Source organism: Malaya genurostris, chromosome 1 (assembly GCF_030247185.1).
Source record: "Malaya genurostris strain Urasoe2022 chromosome 1, Malgen_1.1, whole genome shotgun sequence".
In the NCBI taxonomy this organism is placed as follows: Eukaryota; Metazoa; Arthropoda; class Insecta; order Diptera; family Culicidae; genus Malaya; species Malaya genurostris.
Window position 1 is genome coordinate 98,638,044 of NC_080570.1, and position 23,606 is coordinate 98,661,649.

Genomic DNA, 23,606 nt, shown 5'->3' on the forward strand with positions numbered 1-23,606 from the left:
GAAACAATTTTTATTTATTCTTAGTTTTGATGAAAAATGATTATTTAAAAACCAGAAAATAACCCTACCTATCGGAAACAATTAGTGTACTCATAATAACCTTTCTCCTAGAAGTAACCTGTTCCCGAAATATTCAGACACATTCTCAGATTGAATTGCGCCGTTTATTTTTTCTAATCAAAAACTGAAACTGTTAATTGCATTAAAGTGTTGCTCAGAAACTGTTATTGTACTTGTTGAATTACCTGAGTTACCGTTGCTCGGAAATCTTTCGTGTAGGCCGCAAAACGATTCCAGAAATTGTCCTACCCTCCGAATGTATTTATTTATTTATTCATTTCTGGAGCAGGGAAAAGCCCACTGGAAATAAGTTATTATCAATCTATCACTATGTCTCCAGTAGGTATAAAACCTTCTCATCTTTTGTACCAACAGATTACAGAATATCCGAATGATACATTTCATATTATTAACTATTATAACATATTGCATATCATAACTATTATAACTACATATCTAAGTACTTAAAACTAACGATAAATTTTTAAAGAGATAGTGTACGACAAAACAATTTCCTGATAGTATCACGAATTAGATGAAAGTCGAACTGATTTGAACAGCGATTGAACACTCGGCAAAAACTGACAAATAACTCGTTGTGGCCATAGTTGGATCTGGCGGCAGGAATGCGTACGAAAGGATGAGTTTGAAGACAACGACGACGAATATCAATTCGTGACTAGAGCAATCAATTCGTGACTAGAGAAGATCAGCAATTAAAATTGCCTTGAACACATTTCTGCGAACGGACAGTAGATCGAGATCTATGAGCTTGCAACGATCTTGGTAACTCGGAAGATTTAGGGGGTCTCTTCAGTCTAAAAACAGTTTGTAAGATCGTGTAGTCGAATTCGATCATAGAATGTTAGCGAGTGAATGAAATAACAGAACATGCAAGAATCTGGCGTCTTTGACGGTTTTGATAAGGTAAAAGAGTTTAAAATCATCAGCATACAATAACTTCATGCATTTTAGCAAATGTTTAAATTGTTTAGGTAGAGTAGGAATATGAACGGTCCAAGATGACTGCCTTGAGGAAATCCGGAACTGACAGTGAATGGAGACGTAGTGCAATCTCCTATTTTCACTGACATGTCGCGATCAGTTAAATATGAGCACAGCCAATTAAGAAAAGGTCCATTGAATCCAAGTCTACTCAATTTCAAAATTGTGATTGATCCTATCGAAAGCAGCAGAAAAATCAGTATTAACAGCATCTACTTGCAGTCGCACTTGCGGGGATTTAATGATAAATGAAGTGTAAGATACGAGATTTATAGTAGTAGATCGTTTTGACATAAAACCGTGTTGACTTTCAGATATATAGTTTGAGCAATTATGTGTGATGAAGTCCAAAACGATTAGTTCGAAAAATTTGGATACTGCGCATAACGCCGCTATTTCACGATAATTTGATATCTCGGTTTTACTGTATGTTTTTTTCCATATGACCGGAAAATGCCCTGCTTTCAAAGAGCTATTAAACAGTATCGATAGTGGAATCAAAATATTATTTGAACATCCTTCTAGTAATATAAATGGAATCCCATCAGGACCAGCACTGAATGATGACTTAAGCTAGGAGCACGGTTTGCTAACTTCAGTGGTCGTAATAATTGGATGAGAGCCAAAGGGAGTACGCAGAGGAACGTTACCGGTCGCTTCATGAAATTGATCGTCAGTTAAAATTTCGTCCGAAAAACACTGCTAAAATGATTACGAAACCGATCACAGATTTCGAGAGATGTTGATGCTTGAACTCCATCGCGTGACATTTGAGTTAGAAAGTCCGTTTCTTTACGTTGTTCGTTGACGAAACTCCAGAAGCTTTTCGTGTTCGTTCTAAGACTTATCTGGATCCGCTGTTTGTAGTTATGGTAGAGAGTCTTATTTAGACGTTTATAACGGTAGTTTGGATGCGAATAGTGCAATCTGAGATGTAGCGAAGAATATTTGGACAACTTCTTCAAGGCTGATCGCTTAGCACTTTTATAGTTTTTCAAGATAGAATTAGACCATGGTGGGTGGATTGCTTTACGAGGTGTCTTTTTTGGTATGAACTGATCCATGGCGTATAACAAGTTCAAGTTACTGAAGCTGAGTTGCATTCATTGGATAATATAGAGTTCCAATCTAAAGATGAGAAAAAATTACTCATAGCGGTGTAGTGCCCTTTTTTAAAGTTGTGGTACGTTAATTCAGCGATGTTCTTGAAAGTGATAGGTGGTTGGTCACGGATATATATTTGAAGCGGTGGATGATGGTTACAAATTTTAACGAGTGTTGCTGGAGCTTCCGTTAGTGTAATCGAGGCAGAAAGTTCGTGACTGACGAAGCAAAGTTCCAGCAGGCGCCCATTGCTATTATAAACGCCATTTAATTGGACTAAACCGGCTGTGTTGTAGTCATCCAACATAATCTATCTATAATCCTATCGTTCAAGGATACTTGTGCCGTTATAAACGAGAGAGACTTTAAGTGTTGATCGATTAGAACAGAATCATTGACACGATCAGGCGGTAAGTACAGCACGCAGATTTAAAGTGTCTAATTCTTGAAACTGATAGCAACCCAAATTTGCTCATCACAGTTGCAGTTCGGTATGTAGTGAAACATAACTTAGATGGCAACCCGATTGAACAGTGCTCCGTACATGTTCAGATTGCACACGGCCAATGTCCCATCACAGATCGCACAACAATCATAATTTTAACCGTATTCTCGTCAAATCGGGTCAGTTTTATGGTTGGAACCTTTTTTTTTTATTTCGATTACAGAGGTTTTAACCTTAAGGTCATTCGCCTCTTCGGACTAGAAAAACTTTCCGACCCTATGTGCGGGGTTGGGAATCGAACCCAGGAGGGCTGCGTGAAAGGCATCGACTTACCTATCACACTATACCCGTCCCCCGGTTGGTACCTTTTGAAAGGACATTTAAAATACAATTCCCTCTTTAAATACCGTCTTAGTAACCTCTGAGTTGCAAAAAGTAATTGCTCAAGATTTTTCGTCTGATAATAATTATGTACTATGTACGTTCTACTATGTCTGAATGGCGTTTTAGAGTGTCTATAACAAGATTCAGAGTGGTGAAATGGTAGCGCGTATGCACGGAATGCATAAGAACGCAGGTTCGAGTCCTGTCTCTGAGTGTATTTTTTTCCAATAAATCATCTTTTCTGTTAGTTTTTCATTCTTTTGGCTTCTCCAATACATGTTTCCGCAAAGACTGAATGAAAAGCTGTTTACCATCATAACAACATTCGTACTATAGAATAACGATTCACTTGATACAAATATTCCTAAGTTTACCTCCCTTTTTTAAAAATATTTATTCGCCCTCCCTCTTGTTAATGTTTTTGTGACCCTCACTTAGTTGCTAGAAATATGCTGTACTTGTCAAGAAGTACCATTTTTTCGCAATATCCGACCATTTTTTCACTAAACTTTCCATGTTTGGGACACTTGCTACACTCCTTCTCCCTTGAAATCTTCTCCTTTGATAGAAAAGTAGTATCTGTATTTTTCAAGAAGCATCGTTTCTCTTCGAATAAATTTTATATTGAACTCCCCTTTTTAGTGAACTTAGTACAGCTCTCCTCCATTACCCTTATATCTACCTCTGAGTATCTGTGCCCTTCAAAAAGTATCGATTCCCACTTTTTGTACATGTGCTAAATTTGGTGGCGATTTGTTTAGTTGATTTGTAGTTATGCTGAAACTAACATACACTCGCGTTCATAGGCAGGTAAAGATTATTTGCTCTTCGTTTTTCGAATTCCCCGGAAAAATACATCCAGACCTTTCAAACGAACGTGCCACTTGAGCCATTTAGTTCTGATTCCTGAAGGGCATTTGCCATTACATCAATTACACCCCTCTTCTAGAGGTCCTGACTACATCCACCTCTCACAAATATCCTGATAATAATACCTAAATCAAGCAAAAAGTTTCTATCGTCTTCAAAAAGTATCGATTCTCATCAAATTAGAAAAACTTTGTCATGACCCCTCCTGTTAAGTACACTGGCTACGTTCCCTCCCCTATAAAAAATACCCTTTTGACCATCTCTGTATAGCAAGATAGTTTGATTGTAATCCGTTGAGTAGTTCTGAAGTTAAATCGTTACATCAATTACACCTCCCCCCCCTCCCTTTTAGAGGTCCTTGGTACATCCACCCCACACAAATACCCTTATAATCATATCTAAGTTGTGCAAAAAGTATCCGTAGTCTGCAAAAAGTAACGATTCTCATCAAATTAGACAATTTTAGTCATGATCCACCCTTTCGAGGACACTTGCTATGCTCCCTCCGCTATGAATATACCCTTATGACCATCTCTGAAGAGCAAAAAGCATATGTGCGAAATTTTATAGCAAATCGTTCAGTAGTTTCGAAACTGTGCCATTACAAACATTACACCCCCTCCCTTTTTAAAGGCACTTTCTAGAAATAGATAAAAATAAGGTCGAAAAAGAATGTTTATGGAATCGATTTGGCACTCTAGAAAAAAAATACATTGAAAAAATATAAATGCTCTTACAAAAATTATAAATTAAACAGAAACACTAAAATTAGAAAAACACCTGTGAATATTATATTCCGAATGATTTTGTTTTAAACTTGGACTTGAAATCCACATTTGATTGTGTGAATTAAAAAGCAAATAAAGTTAGTGCTTAAGAAATTTCTAGGCATTCTTTTTATTTTAGGCAGCAAAAGAACATGATTCTACAGATCAAATGAAATAAATTAACTCACTTTCCTAAGTGACCCTACTTCTAAAAGTAGTTGTTTTTGGAATTTATAGACATGAAATGCAAATAATTAAATTTTTAATAACTTACGTTGTTTCAAAAAGTTACAGGTAATACAATGTTTCATTTAGATTGTCTGTTTCTCATATACTAAGACTTGTTGAAACGGTGTTGTTCAATGAACATCTGGATTCTTTGAATTTTATGACAAATTTCTCGAAAACAGCTACTACTAGGAGTAAGGTGACTTCGAGTAAATTTATTTTCTTTGATCTGTGGAATAATATTCTTTGTTTAAACGACTATTATTCATCAGCAAACAAAAATTCGAAAAATGCTCGAATACTATTAGAGTGGAAACTTATTCACTTCACTAATTAACAACTTTCAAATGTGGGTTACGAGCTTGGAATTCAATTAGTATAAAAGAAGAGACATTTTTTAATTGATTTTTTTCAATCTTTCAATCCTTAGAAAAACATTAGACGTGGCATTTTAGTATATATTTTTATTCGACATCCTACAATTTCATAAGTGGAAATGGTCTCTCCATCCGTGTAAAATAAATAGTTTATCATATTGAAGATGTATGCAAAGTTTCATATGAATCGGAGTATGTAAAATCGGATGGCCTGCTGAACATTTCTGGAATAGTTTATAATTCTCTTCATTAAGGGATGACGATAAATGGAGCGTCGCGGTTAGCGCAATTTTTTGTAGAAGAACATTCAATATTGTGTCTAAAATTTCATGACATTCATTGAATAAAAAATGAATACTTATAGCGACCGCCTCTAATTGAACCGAGAACCATTGGATAACAAAGTACGTGTGTTAATCGCTTGAACCATTGAAGCGCACATCTACATGATTTGTAAAAGGTGCATTTCGTACAGTCGCACCTGCTACCAGAATGCAAGTTACAGTCGAAACCAGTATAATTCATGCTAATCTAATATTAAATCACACAAATTAGGTCTTTATGAATTTCATCGTATGAGGGATTAATTCACCTGTAAAATTCAATTGTTTTTGGTGTGTTGTTCAGCCCTTGTCACAACACTAGTTTTTGTTGTCAATTATTATAAACTCGATTGCACGGAAAATCATTACAGTGTTAAATTTTAATTTTTGTGGTCCTAATGCTAATTTGAGAACAAAGAATTTTGTGTTCTAATTTTAACGCAATTTTATAGGTGTATGAAAACGAAGTTATTACTTGGGTCATTGTTTGCAATTCTCATCTACCCGGGTAATCGTGCCAGGGGAGATAGATAAACTTTTGTCGCCCGGGTAGTTTTAATAGATTTCTGTTTACCTGAACTTTATTTCGTTGCAACGAGATAAATTCGTAGTACAGAGCGAGCGAAAAGTTTGTTTGACAAACTTAGCTGCATGTGATGATGCTGAAATAAATGAAAAGTTCCATCTTACTGGAAAAACTTCGAATGAAAAACCTGGTGTTGAAATTCTACCTATGTAACTTTTGTAGAAAAGTGTCGTTGACTCTAAACAGTTTATTGATTCGTTTCTATTGCAGTAATTTGTAATATTGTTTTTATTCCACATTTCAGAACAACCACTTCTCCAAGGCCATCTCACAATCGATTGTCGATACGGTAACAATTTTGGGAAGTCATATCAACGCAATTCGAACGCCGTCCCTCCTGCTACAGCCAATCCCGCTGTTACACCTGCCCCACCACCGTACAATGTTGCTACACGAACTTCGCAAGGAATAGGCGCTGGCTCTGTAACAACTGGTTCCGGTTCCAGTCCAGCAACTACGGGCGCTAGTTCAACTAGTCCAAGCTCTGCACAATCCACATCTTTGACACTTTCGCAGAGTTCTCAGCAATCTCAGCAACCTCCTCCGTTAGTCCCTAGAGTAGGAGTAGGAGGTGGAACAGATGCATCTGAAAGTGGCACAACACCGCTGCCGGCGGCGACTCATTCCACCGATAGTGGGCAGTTCATCATTCCAAACACTGGCAGCCTTAAGCAGCAGGGAGCACTGGCAACACACGTGTGAAACAAATTACTCGAGTCAATATAAACAGTGAGGCTTAGAACGAGGCACGACGTTTTAAGCGCAGCCGTCAATTAAAAAATAACAACGCGCATTGTTTTGTTCATTGTACCAAAACGGAAACTCTGTTTATCGTATTTAAAACGTTTTAAAACATAGCTCAACGAGATCACTTCATTATAATACTATAATTATAGTTTATTATAAAATAAACGCGGAATACATCTAAATGTTATAATAATGAAAATGTAATCAATTCTCTCAGCCAGGGCCTTTTTCCAATTTTACTGCAGAATGTATTGAAACTCTTCTTATAGTAAGAAACAGTGAAGACAAGACAATTATAAAAAGAGCTATGGTTTAGTACACAAGAATATTTTTATCACGGTCAGGTATGAAAAATGTAATTCTAATTAGACCAAAACTTCTGAGAAGCCATATCATAAAAGTCTAAAATGAAGGTAATGAACGAATCATTTAACATCTGGACAAATTACTTATTTTCCTAGTTGTCGGATGTGGAATGTTTTGACGGAAGTTTGTTTTGAAACGTTTCCTCTTTCACAGAACTGAAAACTTCGTTAAACTAAGAATCGGAATCTGTATTTGAAGATGTTGAGAACGTTTAAGACCTTCCCTTTACACAAGTCAAACGTCCGGTTATCTCGATCAAAGAGGAGACATATATCGTGGATATTGTACTTGAATATAACTTATTTAATTTATTTCAATCCATGTGATTGAATTTGCCAATTTTAACGAGATTATCATTGGGAAACATTCCGCATTCACTGTATAAAAGAACGAATTGAAGATTTCCAAATCACTCAATATTGGACCACTGTTCTTCACTCATAAACGCATCTTCGCCGATTGATCTGCTTCAGTGTCACCTAGCACTATTAGCAGCTATAGTCCTGGGGTGTCCTTTGCTGTCATTAAGCATACTTCTTCGCATAACTCGGTCCATGGTTGCTCGTCACCAGTCACGGATGCTTCGTAGATCGCCCTCCATTTTATCGATCTACCTTGAACGCTACTCTCTTCGTTTTCATGGCCCAGCCGGATCAAATTCAAGAACACGACATGCACAGCCCATCGTAGCAGTTCATGATTCAAATCCAGTCTAAGTTTGGGGAACATTATTCTTAGGATGAGCTACAAGGAAGAGGCAAAAAACCCGGTTCTTCCAACCCGAAAGTTGTATCTCTAATCAAAGAACAAATCAATGTCATTACGTGATTTGGTCAAAAAAGCAGGAACAAGTGTCGGAATGATCCAGTGTATCAAGAGGCGAAATCATCTGAAGACCTACAAGAATCAGAAATACTCGAAACAAAGTGTAGAACAGAAGAAGCGAGCAGCAACAAGGGCCCGGAAATTATATTCGCGTATTTTGCAGTATCCGGATGCATGCGTTTTGATGAACGATGAGACTTATGTAAAAGAGGACTCAAAAACCCTTCCAGGTCCACAATACTTTACTGTCGGCGTTGGGGAGGATGTGAGCGATGCGGACAAGTCGATTCAAGTGGAGAAACTCGGTCGAAAGGAACTGGTATGGCAGGCAATATATTCCTGTGGTTTGAAGTCAACCATTTTTTACACTACCGGAACTTAAATGCAGAAATCTATCGATCTGAGTGTTTCCAGAAGAGATTGCTGCCTTTATATATGAAGCATAGCACACCTTCACTGTTTTTACTGGATTTGGCGTCGGCTCACTATGCCAAAACCACCCTCAATTGGCTTGTGGAAAAGGGTATACAATTCGTTGAGAAAAATATCAATCCACCAAATTGGCCTCAGCTTCGACCCATCGAACGTTACTGGGCAATCGTGAAGAGGGTCTTCAAGAAAACTGGTTAGGCAGCTGGGAACATGCAGGAGTTCAAAAAATTTGGGCTCAAGCGTCCAAAACATGCGATGCAACACTTGTCCGGAACTTGATGAAGAGCGTTCGATCAAAAGTTGGAAAACTCGTGAAGGAATAACTTAAATTTCATCCGGTTTTCTTTATGCTCAAGTTTAACCTCGTACAATAAAGGATTAATTTTTAGTTTGAATAAAATATCGTTTTTTATCATAATTTGAAAGAAAAATTTGTGTATAGCTTATTTTCGATACACTCCTTACGATAGATGATCCGCAGCACCATTCCTCCGGAAACATGCGTGCGTTGATCCTCTGCTAACAGAATCCAGGTCCCGTGGCAATAGAGAGGAACGGTATAATGAGCATTTTTTAGATGGTTAACGTCGTGCGGTGGCGTACTTCACTCGATCGAAGGGTTTTCCTGAGTCCAAAGTACGCACGATTTTCTACCAAAACGCGCCTCTGAATTTCTTTACTGGTATTATTGACTCGAAATACACAAACTCGTCAACCACCTCAGTATCGTCACCTTTAATCAATATTCTTGCTGGAAGGCGTAGTTTTTCTTCTCTAGAGTCTCTTCTTCTCATTTATTTGGTTTTGATTCATTTATGGACAGTGCGATACGCTCAGCTTCGGTTGTCAGTCCGATGTATGTTTCCATCATCTTCTCAAGGGACGTGTCACCATATCAATATCGTCAATGAGACTGAAAAGTGTCGTGTCGATCTTCGCTCTTCGAATTAAAATTTCCAAAGCAATATTCAACAAGAGACAAGAGAGATCACCTCTCCATAGCCCTCTCGCCGAAGATTTGAAAGAACTTGAGAGCGTTCCAGATACTCGGACTTAACACATCATTCTCTCTATTGTTGTACTGACCAATCGCGTAAATTTACCCAAAAACCGTATCTGCTTCAGAAAGGAGCATTATTATGACCGTTCTTTTTTTAAGCATTGATGCTACATGTCCAGAAAACTTAAATCTGTCGTACTTTATTAGCTCGGCATCCACAATTAAGATCTACGGATCATGTTTTAGGTACTCTTCCTCATATCCAATCATTCGAAGAACTTACATACATTTATTTGCACTAGATCACATTTAATATAACACATAAACAACAATAGTACGCCACAATACTTGGTCTGTGGCTGCCTCTCTCCATCCTCGATCACGCTCAATACTTGCCAGATCACGTTCTACCTGGTCCACCCATTTTGCCCGCTGCGCTCCCCGCCTTCTTGTTCCAAACGGATTTGTGGCAAACACCAGTTTAGCAAGGTTGTTGTCCGGCATTCTTGCAACATGCCCTGCCCACCGCATTCTTCTGGCTTTGGCCAACTTCTGGATGCTGGGTTCGTCGTAGAGTGTAGCGAGCTCGTGGTTGATTCTTCGCCACCACACACCGTTCTCCTGCACACCGCCGAAAATCGTCCTTAGCACGTTCGAAAACTCCAAGTGCTTACAGGTCCTCCTCGAGCATGATCCATGCTTCGTACCCGTAGAGGATCGTCGGTCCTATAAGCGTTTTGTACATGGTACATTTCGTGCGGGGGAGAATCCTCTTTGACCGCAAATTCTTTTGGAGCCCGTAGTAGGCACGACTTCTACTGATGATGCGTCTTCGTATTTCACGACTCACATTGTTGTCAGCCGTTAGTAAGGATCCGAGGTAAACAAATTCTTCCACTATTTCGAAGGTATCCCCGTCTACGTGACATTACTTCCTAGACGAATCCTGTCGTAGTCGGTTCCGCCTACTAGCATGTACTTGTTTTCGACGCATTTACCACCAGTTAAACTTTTGTTGTTTAGCGTTTCAGGCGAGTATACAACTCTTTCACCGTTCCAAAGTTTCTCGCGATAATGTCCATGTCATCCGCAAAGCACATAAATTGACTGAATTTCGTGAAAATCGTACCCCAGCTGTTAACCCCAGCTCGTCGCATTACTCCTTCCTAGGCGATGTTGAATAGTAGGCATGAGAGTCCGTCATTTTGTCGCAGTCCCCGGCGAGATCCGAATGAACTGGATAGTTCACCCGAGACCCTTACGCAGTTTTGCACACCGTCCATCATAGCTTTAATCATTCTAGTCAGCTTCACTGGAAAGCTGTTCTCGTCCATAATTTTCCATAGCTCTATGCGGTCGATACTATCGTATGCTGCCTTGAAGTAGATGGACAGGTGATGCGTTTGGACTTGGTCTTCACGGCATTTTTGGAGGATTTGGCGCACGGTAAAGATCTGGTCCGTTGTCGATCGGCCATCGACGAAACCGGCTTGATAACTTCTCACAAATTCATTCGTTTTAGGTAATAGACGGCGGAAGATGATCTGGGATAGCACTTTGTAGGCGGCATTCAGAATTGTGATCACTCGGAGATTCTCGCATTCCAAATGGTCGCCTTTCTTGTGAATGGGACAAATTACCCCTTTCTTCCACTCCTCCGGTAGCTGTTCGGTTTCCCAGATCCAGACTATTAATCGGTGCAAACACGTGGCCATCTTTTCTGGGCTTATCTTGATGAGTTCAGCTGCAACGCCATCCTTACCAGCTGCTTTGTTGGTTTTGAGCTTGTGCATGGCATCCTTAACTTCCCTCAGGAGCTGAATCATTTCCGTCTTCTGCTGCACTGACGTAGTCGTTACCTCCGTCATCTTGAGCCCCCATGTCTACGTTCTCCGCGCCGTTCAGGTCCTCATCGAAGTACTGCTTCCACCTTTTAATCACCTCACGTCCATCCGTTAAGAGGCACCCGTCCTTATCCCTGCACATTCCGGCTCGCGGCACAGGGCCGTTGCGGGATTTGTTGAGCTTCTTGTAGAACTTCCGTGTTTCTTGAGAACGGTACAGCAGTTCCATTTCCTCGCACTCCACCTCTTCCAGCAGGCGTTTTTTTCTCCCGAAAGATGCGGGTCTGCTCTTTCCTCTTCTGTTTGTATCATACCACGTTCTGCCGGGTTCCATGCTGCAACATTACCGCCTGCGCTGCGTTCTTCTCCTCCAAAATCCCTCTGCACTCTTCGTCGAACCATTCGTTCCGTCTACTTCGTTCCACGTACCCGACTGTGCACTCGGCTGCGTTGCTTATGGCTGATTATACTGTACTCCAGCAGTTTCCTAGGAGAGCCATATCGAGCTCGCCCTCGTTTGGCAACGCTGCCTCGATATTCTGCGCGTATGCTGAGGCGACATCCGGTTGATTCAATCGCTCTATGTTGTACCGTGGCGAAATCTGGTACCGTGCATTGTTGATGACGGAGAGTTTTGGGCGCAGATTCACCATCACCAGATAGTGGTCAGAGTCGACGTTAGCACCACGATAGGTCCTGACATTGATATTGTCGGAGTAGTGCCTTCCATCAATCAGAACGTGGTGGATTTTCAAGCAGAGGTGATCTCCAGGTGTAACGATAAGGGAGGCTATGTTGGAAGAAGGTGCTACGAATGGTCATGTTCTTGGAGGTGGCAAAATCGATGAGTCGCGACGTTTCTTTTATGTGCATCTATTAAGACGTCAATTCTATGTGGGCAGTACATCATCACTGTATTTTAGTAATTCGCTTGATAGTTGATTAATGCCAACTGTAGCAAGTGCTTAGCACACACACACTTTGAAAAAAATTGATATTTTACATCTTATGAAATGCACATAAATGGAGCGTCGTAGTTCACGCAAATTTACGTGCAAAAACATTCAATACTGGGTCTAAAATTCCATGATATGACATTCATTGAAATAAAAAAGAAGTAATGATAGCAACCCGCTGTGACTTCAATCGAGAATAATAAATCGAACCATAGAAGCACACATCTGTTAGGCTGGTAAAAACTGCATTTAAATTCATACAGTCTCACCCGCTAGCCAAACGCACATTACAGTCAAAACCAGTGAAATTCATGCTAATCCTACATTAAGTCATTACAAATGAAACTTTGTGTCATTTGACAAATTAGGTCCTTATGAATTACATCGTATGAGGGATTATGATACCTGTAAAATTCATTTTTTTAGTGTGGCCTCTGCGTGAACGGTTCAATTTCTTATTCGACTTTCTTGTGTCTTTAGCACGAATAAACTTTGTAATCTCAATCTTCCTTCTAGCGCTTTTGATGTATGTTTCCTAAATAGAGGCGAATTCGAAATACGGCAACTAAAACCGTACAAACAGTATTCAGGTTATCTACAATACAAAAAAATTTAAAGAGATGCTGAATTCTTCTCAGACACTAACTGCTTGCATTTGTCGTCAAACAAGACAATTATTTCGTTCGCTGTCTCCGTACCGAGTGTTGCTTCTGTTATGCTACCTATAGCAGATCGATTGTCTCTTCAGCCAAGTTACTATTCCGTTGGTATTGCCACTTCCAGCTACTGCGAGTAATGTTAGGCCACTCTCTCAGCCCGAAGCTGGTAGATGTTCAGTCAGGACGGATGCAAAGATGGGAAAGTTATAATACTCATTAGTTACCGGAGAGTGTCATCCCTCGAGATTCATGCTTAAAATAGATTCCAAGAGATTAGATTAATAAAATGTTCTACGATTACAAAGTTATGTGCGGTCAAAACACGATCATTTATCTTTAAATTTACTTAATTTTTAATTGTTTTATTTATAACTAAGCATTCATCTATTTACTCGCAGTACTGACAACTCGGAACTCATTCCACTGCATAATCATGTTGATATTGATGATGTTATCAATTTTATACATTTATCAAGACTTCAAGTCATAATACAGGAATCAGAATCAGAACTGATTGGTCCAAGTGGCACGTTCCAGTGGCATGTGCCACATACTGAAATTTCATGTCCTATCACAGCAATTCGATACAAAAGTTTTGCGATTGCTTAAGTCTATGACAAACATACCGAGCTTTCCAAGCAGGAACATAAAATAACATGTTATATTCTAATGCATGAATACAATTTTGAAAGCTCGACTACATATGTCAATCTCAGAAGACGTAAATTTGCCGATTTTTCAAAGTGTGTACAAAAACAATCGCGTCATAAATCCCCATATAACCAGCGGAATGTACCACATGATCCATTTTTTTCTTATTCCCGCATACCTAAACGGTAGAACAAACCGAAAAAGCATATGAAAGAAAACGCCTAGTAAAAGTAATTTTTGAAACAGGAATCGTCCCCAGACAAGATTCGAAGTGGTGCATACGCACTCCCATTTCACTACTTCGGTTCGACACAATTCCAGAACGGCACACTATTGAAACAAGATGGCACAGATGTGTCAGTCTTCGTCTTTAGCTGAAAACTGAACGATCACGAATCATTAATCGACAGAAGAAAAGGATACCATAGGAGCACTCAGAATGCGAAATATATATCGAATAGCGCATTTTCCTCCCATTGAAACCCCCGCATCGGTCATGTATCAGAAGATTATGACGAGTTGGAATTTTCAACTGGTACGGATGAGTAACGAAGAGCGCTACCGGTGCTCCTCAGTCAGTTCCCATTGGAAAGAGAAATGGAAAGTTTTCACTTTGGATCCGTTCAAGCTGGTTCATTTTCTTCAATGATGGATACAAGTACATTTCCTGGAAATGCGCTAATAAATGTATTCTCGGTCGTTTTCCCTTCAGCTGGGGTGGGTCGGGCAGGAAGGTTGATCCAGCGACTGAAACCTGATGGTTCGGTTCAATTTCAGACTTAGTATCGGGACGTGATTGATGTATGAAATGTGTACTAACTTGGTAGTATTAATAAATAATTTAATTGAAACTTGTTTGCAAGTACAACTATCTCATTTTGCTGGAATGTTGATTTACGCAGGAATTGGTTTAATGAATAGTAATAATTTATTTGATTAAATGACTGCATACCAATTGAAGAAAGCATTGATATTGATTTATTTACCTATAACATTCACATATGCCTAACTAGTTACAGACAATTCAAATTACAGTCGAGTGCCAACGCAGAAACATTTTGAATCTACACGAAAAAGAAAAGATTCGAATAGAAACTGAATTTTGAGGCACATTTCTCAACGATTCAAACAATAAAAAATGCTAATGAACACCACATTTAATAGTAATAACTCTAGCATCAACGCAGCGTTGGGGTATTCGCTTATTATAACAGATTTTAAAAACAAATTCTACACCGTCCCTTCTCCATTCCCCGATACACCACTGAAGGAATTCTATTTGGGAAAGTGTCAAGAACGAAAAAATTGTAACAAAAAAAATAGAAACGAAAGCAATTTCAACTTTTATCGGTAAGTTTTCGCCGGCTGAAAGAATAATGTGAGCTTGTGTAAAAAATAAATGCAAAGCAAGTGCAGCACAGCAAACTAAAACTGTCGGCTGAAGTAAAACGTCGCTCGCTAGCATCCGATAAGCAACAAGCAACGAATGACGGAAGATGCACAAGAGTACATTTTGAGAATAAATTGCACTGCCCATCGATATCTACAGACAGACAGGTTTATCACGACGTTGTCTAGAAATAAAGAAACAAAATATCAAACCAAACTAAAACAGGAAGACAGCGAACGCGAGGAGTAAACAAAACTTGGACTGATAAATAAATAAGGCTAGCAGTAAGATAAAATTATTGCATGAAGTAAGGAAAAATATGCAAACTTTTCACTTTCTTTTATAAGTCATTAAACAGTTGAAATTACATTTTACAATAAGTTGTTTCATCTGAGAAACGACGAATCCATTCATCAGTTTTGAATTACGTAAGAACTTATGCCTTCAATACTAATATTTCGCTCGATAAACTCATTGGTATGTATTTAGCTTATGTCTCACCGATTCATAGATAGAAAAGTTGGATATCAATATTTTGACTTAGTATAGTGAAATTATGCTGTAGATATAGCCGTAGTCATTGCAATGAAATAAAAACGAAATAAAAAATCGATAAAAACATGACGCAATCAGGATGAATTCTGTTATATTCTAATATCACATACTTCTTCTTTTTTCATTTATTGAACTCCGAATTTAATTTAATGTTCGAACTATTAATGTGAGAACTCTACACTCTACCGCAATCAAACTGTATTACATAATCTTCGCTTATTTTTGTTTTCATTTTTTCTTGAATGAATGAGCGAATAACCGGCAATAAACGATAAGATGACTTTCATTGGTAAGTTCTCCCCTATCTAACTCATATGGAAACGAATTAAAGCAAAGCAATGCAATGATAATTCATTCTAATTCAGATAGGCAGAGGTCACTTGCTCGAAAGCCGTTTCGGCGAAAGGGTTATTTTACCCAATGGCATTCTGCTGAAAGGGTCATTTAGTCGAATGCCATTTCGCCGAAGTTTTATTCGACAAATTATACAACTGTTTTAATATCGTATCGAAATAGATTTTAGACGAAGTATATATGAAATATGGCCTACTTTTAATTGTGGATACAATTATTTTCCTATGTTTGGCCTTTCTCTATGGAAAAGCTATAGAATTTCATATAATATATTTTCTCGGAGGAGATTAAAACGTTTTCAATAATCTTTAGCTCATTTGAAAGCTAACACTGGCTCATTATTCAAATTTAAACATAAAATGGGTATCCCTTACGGTTCCGAAGGTATAATAGTATGAATAACAAAACCAAAAACCGCTCATTTTTCTGTCGGCTCAATTTGCTCGCTGATGGCACAAAAAATTTCAAAAAAAAATTATTCATATTTCAAGCCATTTAAGTCATTGATTGAAGTTGAACATTTCCATCAAATCTCAGTTTTTTTTCAATAGACTAAATTTTCTCGGAGATGCCCAAACAGATCTCGAAAATCTTAGACGTGTTTGAAAGCTCCCTTCCTTAACGAGGAAGGCGAGAAGTATATATTTATAGGACAGAATTTTTATCATGATTTTGTGATAATATACAAGTATACAAAATGAATAAAAGGTTACAGATTTACATATTTTTCACCTGAAAAATATATAGTGCAACCATACGCGCTATACGAAATTGAACAAATCATTCTGCGAAGCTGGTGGTATTTTCTACTTCCGTACCAGCACGTACGGTTTTGCATCGTCATTTTGAATGACGATTTGAATGTTGTGACACTCATCGCCCTATAATTTCGGAACCGGAAATCGGATCTGGATGATAAAATATCTCTTAAGACAATAAGAGATTTAATTTGATTCATGGCTTTTGAAAATCGGTTTAACTGTTGCTGAGAAATCGAAGTGAGTTCCGTTTATGAAGCTTTTCTTCACTATTATCGGTTCTGTCGGAAGCGGAAACCGACGACTGATAGTCCCAAATTAGTTTTATTTATCCACTTACTAACAATGTCTGCCAACTATATGAATTTACCAGAAAGTTTTATGAAAAATCGCACCTCGTTTTATCATCACTTGTGAAAAAATACTCATTAAATGAAAAATTTTCGCTCATCGTGCTGTAATACTGAAACCGAAAATCGGATCAGGATAAACATTTCGGGAACTTTTTAGAAAATTTCACTTGCTTTGCACATACACGGAAGCGCCGCAGATCACAAATTTACAATATTACAATTGTTGTTTCACGCCCTGGTTGTTTCAACTGAAATGTTATTGATTTAACTAACTTGTCTGTTGATTTTGTCATAACCATTCAGGTAAACGAAATTGCTGTATTCAAAGGCTGTCACTTGGCGGAGAACGAGGACAGCAAAACGCAGAACAAATATCCTCTTCATTTCACCAGAGACGTTTGTATATTGAAAATATTAAATGGCAAATTTATGTTAGTTACGTAGTGGCCGTTTCATATAAGTGAAAGTATGCACAAGAATATGAGAGTTAAATTTAAAACAAGTTTTCCATGCACTGAACAGATATTTCTACAGTATAAATGTTTTAATTTCATCTACGAGTAAAGAGTTTTCTGGCAGTTCATGCCAATGTATTTAAATACGCTTATCGCCTGAAAATTACTGCTAAAATAAAGTAATAGTGTTAGTATTTTCTTGAAAGTGCATCTGTAGCGTAAGACTAATCAGTAACATGTTTGAAAATGGAATCAAAAAGCTCGTCCAGCGAACCATTCTGCAAGTGAAGGAAAATGTCTAAAATGCCCTGTAAAAATTTTGCTGGTGAATTCCCTCTTGGGAATTTTAATCTTTTGTTGCATTTCTATACCATCTGTGGGTTTAGTGATAAAGCTATAAGCAGCTACTTAGGTAAAATAGCTGCCCCCTGAGAAGACTAGCAGTAAAAAATATTTATTCCAATAGGCGTCTCAAGTACAAATAACTGAATAATTGGTTAAAACAAGTGAAATATTTTTTGCTTTCATGCATACAGGTAACTTTGCTGGGATTGTGTCGTTGATCAGTTCCACAAGTGACATCTCATTGAAACGTTTAATTTTCCCCTTAGGGTGTAAATCATTGCTCAACTCTAAAGTTTCATCACTCGTTTGTTGTGCGTGTCTTTGCTAGGTGTAATTACTAATCTGCCATCACAATAAATCAAAAATGACACTTTAGTCAAAACAACAATCGATTAGTTGTACCAAATTTTATGAAATTAACCTTTCATTTGCATCTGAGTTTGTAAAAATCGATTCAGCCATCTCTGAGAAAATTGAGTGACATTATTTGTCAAATACACACATACATACACACACATCACATCTTTTTTATCTCGACGAACTTACTTGATTCGCTATCGACTCGCACATTGATCCATTGCTATCACTTTTTAAAATTAGCCGAACGTATAAACCCTCTAGAACCGGAACTCTGATCTGCATAAAACCATAAAGCAACATATAGTGAAATGTCAACCTTATGTGAACCTAACATTTTCCAGCCATCTCTAAGGAAAGTGAGATAAAGTTACCGACTCATACATACACGCGTCTAGCAAGCTAGAAAAATCAGGACGAGATGCACGTGATGGTGTAAAAACCCAGCCAGGGTGGTGGTTTCTAGTTGTTTGTCATTTCTGGATCGGTTAACGTCTCGACAAGTCCCGCGTGAACAGAAATAATGAGCTCAGAGAAAAGCATGAGCACAGCTTGTTTTGAAATAATGTCCGCATGTAGTCCTGAGGGATAAAATAAAACGTTTCGGAGTTTGAGTACAAGAAAGTCCCTTGTCATAGCGATGCTATAGACTTTGAACTTCATTGGAAAACACATTCATACGTTACACATTCCAGTGTCGAAAAATATCAATTATGTGATTGGGTTTGGTATTTAGCGACATTGATTGATTATTTGTTTGTCGATTGTCCCACTCAGTATGAAGTATTCGACATATTGTTTAAATGTCCAACAGCTTCGGTAAATTAATTTTTTGTTGGAAGAAAAGTAATAAATGATCCTAAATCGGACAAGGATGCAGAAAGCCACGTGTATACTAGACTGATAAACCGATACTTGCTTTCAACTATACGTGTACATGGAAAAGTTTCACATCGATCATTTTATTATTCAATACATAAAACTCATTTAGAATTACAACTTACTATATTAGAAGCGAGTTAATTTCGAATCACTCTTCACAGACCAAAACTTAATTTACTAAAGCTCCGACATGTGATATTACTAAGTCTAGAACCCATCAATTCATCTGGTATAAAGAATGTGTACCAGAAATGAAGCCTACTTGGCTATCGTCTTATTTTATGGAATTTTTACTAATCCAATCAACAGCTTCACCAGCACGTATCACCTTCTTCAGCCATCTTTGTAGGTTGACTAACACCCATGACGTAAAGGCGGATGTTTGTCAAACAGGTTAAACATTGGTTACTGGCGAGAAAGACTAACGAAAATTGATTGACTGGAGATGAGTTGCGGTATACACCCTGAGAATAGTTGGCAATAGCACAAAATAACAACAAGAAAAAGTCCTATAAGGTTGCTCGAACAGATGACATAGGACTACACAACTATTGTGAAAATCACTGTTAATTCTTGTTTTGAATATTTAATTTCACGTAAAAGCAAAGCAAATTCTTGGAATAACATTCCTTTTGTGGAATTTGGCCTTTCTGTTTCAACAGACTTCGCAGCCGATTCTTAGCGTACATAATCATTGCATAGCTAGTATTACGATCTTACTGACACTAAGAAACCTTCCAGGTCAGGGCTCGAACATATGACAACTGGCTTGTAAGACCAACGCCGTATTTATTGAACCGCCAACCCTAGTCAAATTTCACGTATACTAATTGGAATATATGAGAAACATATTTTTGAAAATTATTAGGAACTTTGGATGCCGTTTTGTTTGTTAGTGATGAGTGCTATTGATCAGAATCATGCAGCAATCGACGATCAAGGTTGTCCAGTAATATCCTCGAATTTTGTCCGTTGAAGAGCGAAATTCTGATGACATTAAACCATACACATAAACCGCTGAGAGTTCACTAGTTGATACTAATACTAATTCTGGTTTTGTAAAGAGATTATTCACTTTACATATGAGCATCAATGCTAATATGTCAAGTGTACCTATGTCGTCTCTGTTAGCGATACTCATGATAAAGGGAGCACTATCATGGTATATTGTTTCACTCTGTTAACTGGTTTCATCAGATGCAAAAAGGTTTTCAAAAAAGCGACGAAAGAACAGTTCCTCATTAGTTTAGTACTTTGAGAATGAGGATCTATCACATTGCGCCATCGGAGGAAATGCGAATCGTAAAGTGAGCAAGACTTTCGTGCAAAAAACCAAAATTCGACTGAGCTACGTACGTTTAAGGTTCAATAGTTCCGAAACTACCAGTTTTAAACAAAAACACACTACTGAGTTATGGATGACGTTAAATATGTGAAAACGGATTTTAACCAGATTCCAGGAAACCTGTATATGATTGCCAAGAATTAGCGTGATATTCTCGAGAACCTCCGGATATACAAAATGTTGAAATTTGCCACGAAGTTCTTAATTTGGCAAGCAATTTGCACTAGCGGAAATCTTTGTACAATTTCGGTATTGCAAGTATCATGAAAGGACAAGTTAATTGGTAAGAGTGTCTCAAAAACGGCATCTTCCTCTCTAGAAGGCTCACGATGGCCCAACGATCTTTCGGCCGAATTATGCATCATGCTACTTCATTAGGAACGAGCTAGTGTGGTATAAGGTAAGTGATATCTATTTCGTGCCGTAAGATTTTGAAAACAAATTTTGAGTGCGCGGATTTTGAACGGCACACCCTTTGCATAGTGTAAACCAGACCCGTACTCGATCGAAAATAATAAAAAAAACTTTTACTCGTACCCGACTCGAACCCGAGATGAATTTTTCTTCCAAACCCGAACCCAACCCGTACCCGATAAAAAATAAAAATCTTTTCCCGTACCCAACCGAACCCGATAAAAGTCTTGAAACCCGATGCCTGACCAAATTTTTTAACCTGAAGCCGACCCTTACCCGTTGAAAGTGAAAATATCGTTACCCGTACCCGACAAACTTTTTTCTGTACCCGAACCCGACCTATACCTCTCGGGTTCGGGTCGGGTTGCGGGTACAAATTTCCGAAACCCGACCATCTCCAGTAAGCAAACCACATTTCGTTCGCAATGATACTCGATCTAGAAACATTGAATCAGATATGTGTGGTAAAAATTTCAAATATTTTCAGACAGGCTTGACAAATTCTATAAACTCTAGAGACCATCAGCAGGTTTCTAGTTTCTCATAAAGTATGATGGACAAAAGCGTTTCATAAAGCGAAAAAAAAGCTACAGCGATATAAAAAGTACAATTTGACAAATTGTCAAATAAAAAATATTTTCAAAAGTCTCCCGAATGAAATAAAAATAAAAATCTATTTCATAATAAAAAATTTAACTACGTCCATACACAGTATTTAAGACCATCTGAGTATATTCTGAGACTATGAAAATCCATAAGAGATATTCAAAGAACTATTTGGAATATTGGCTTTAGGAACTAAACCGTGCCACTGGATTCTTAGTGTCAGTAGGATCCATAGTACTAGCCATGCAATGATTCTGTACACTAATAATCAGCTGCGAAGTCTGTTGAAACAGAAAGGCCAAATTCCAAAAAAGGAATGTAATGCCAGGACTTTGCTTCACCGTGTCACTGCAGGAACTACAACGACTAATATCTATTTTTTGTTTGCTGTTATTTTTCGAGTTACACATTGCTTAGTTGTCTATTTATAGCTGGTATGTTCTCAATCTCAACAACTTCAGTGAAAACAGGTCTTAGGATCTACACGAGCAATCAGCAGCTTATGAATATCTTTTCAATGCTGTTAATAATCTGGAAGCTACGTACTGTTTACTTTTTTTTTTATTTAATCTGTTCCAGGCATGTTCTCAATAGTCCAAGAACTTCAGTGAAAACATAAAGTAAAGTAAATATTGCGTACCTGTCCATTCTGATCTGTTTCAGGAATATTTCCAGTCAGACTTCGAGTATGAAACGTAAAGATTATGGTCTGAACTCCGGGTAGTTTTTGGGTGACCCAGAGCATCTACATTAAGAATCCTAATTTTAAGTGGTATCGTGTGTATAATAAGTTCGTTAATGCACTTTTTCATGCTGGTAGATCTTAAGGCCTGAACTCCAGAACGTTCACAATAAGTTAATGATTTGCGTGTGCACGAGCATGCATCTTGTTAGTTCACTTGATTACGCTGGTAGATCTTAAGGACTATATTCCAGGTTGTTTTTGGATGAACAAGTACCTCATAATTCATCACAATGATCCCATTATTTGAATGTGATACCACGGGTATGGACCACAAAAAAGAAATTCAGTAATGTCATTGGTAGATCTTAAGGCCTATATTCTAAAGAGGTTTTGGATGAACAAGATCTTGCACAGACATTATCACAGTATGTCAATTTGCTGAATATAGCAAACTCAAAAGTCATACAAAAGTCACCAGTCACGCGTTTATATACTCATTTCCGCTTGTTTTTTTATGCGATTATCGCGTACATTTTATTTATTTTATTTTGGAGGAGGGAAAAGCCCGATGGAGATAAAATTTGGCAGTCTCTCTCTCCAGCAGGCATAAAACCTCCTCATCATTTGTATCAACAGATTACAATGATCCAACAGATACATTTGGCCTTAACACTAACAATTAACTAAATCTATAACCTTATCTATAACTAGTTGATGATACTAAGCATTACAGGGTAGTAATAGCACTGTGAGCTAAGCTTAAAAAGCGAGAGAAAAGAAAAAAAAGTGAATAGGTACATGTTATATAAGGGTTGGTGAGGGGGTGGGATGGAAAACGATAGTGGGCTAACGACGGTGTTAGAACCGGCATGTAGATCTAATTAGTGACCAAAAAGATGGTGGAAGACAGAGAAAACGACGGAGAAAGGTTAGTGATCGAAAAACGGATGGTGGATGACAAAGAAAAAGTAGAAGGGACGATCGAGTTAATTTCGACGAGCGAATCTAGTTAGTTTCCAATGGAGATTGTGGAGAGAGGGAGTGGAAAAGATCACAATAATCCAGTAGATACCATGTCATATACTTATTACTGATAATTAAAACTACCCCTATTACTAACCTTAATACTTAAGAAGTAGAGATGTAATTCAGAAACATTATTTTCATGGTGTTGCGGGATAGGTGAAAATCGAACAAGTGAGAACATCGATTAAATAGACGGCACATACTAGAAAACGGTTCTTTATAGCCGTAATTAGTGCGAGCAGATTGAATTCTGAGAAATAGATGAGATCGGAGGTTGCGAAAATTAATAGCTAAGTTCAGTTTATGTAACAATTCGGGGCAATCAGTTTGAGATTGTAACAAATCCGCCACGAAAATAGCTCTACAAATGTCTCGGCGCACGGATAACAAGTCTAAATCGATAAGTTTACAGCGCTCGCTATAGCTGGGTAGGTTGTTGGGAACCCTCCAAG

At 38.0% G+C, this 23,606-nt stretch overlaps 2 protein-coding genes across 6 annotated transcripts in view; one reads left to right on the plus strand and one right to left on the minus strand.

Moving 5' to 3' along the window:
* The window catches only part of LOC131425201 (irregular chiasm C-roughest protein-like), a 402,826-nt gene extending 387,178 nt beyond the window's left edge, over positions 1-15,648 (plus strand). For all 5 annotated transcript variants that reach the window (XM_058586873.1, XM_058586872.1, XM_058586876.1 and 2 more), the window contains one exon: positions 6,394-15,648. In XM_058586873.1, the coding sequence (XP_058442856.1) occupies positions 6,394-6,851 (458 nt within the window). In that variant the 3' untranslated portion in view covers positions 6,852-15,648. The remainder of the gene's footprint in view (positions 1-6,393) is intronic.
* Positions 11,828-23,606, minus strand: part of LOC131427162 (uncharacterized) — a 93,731-nt gene continuing 81,952 nt past the window's right edge. The window contains exon 2 of the mRNA XM_058590127.1: positions 11,828-12,171. Within this exon, the coding sequence (XP_058446110.1) occupies positions 11,828-12,171 (344 nt within the window). The remainder of the gene's footprint in view (positions 12,172-23,606) is intronic.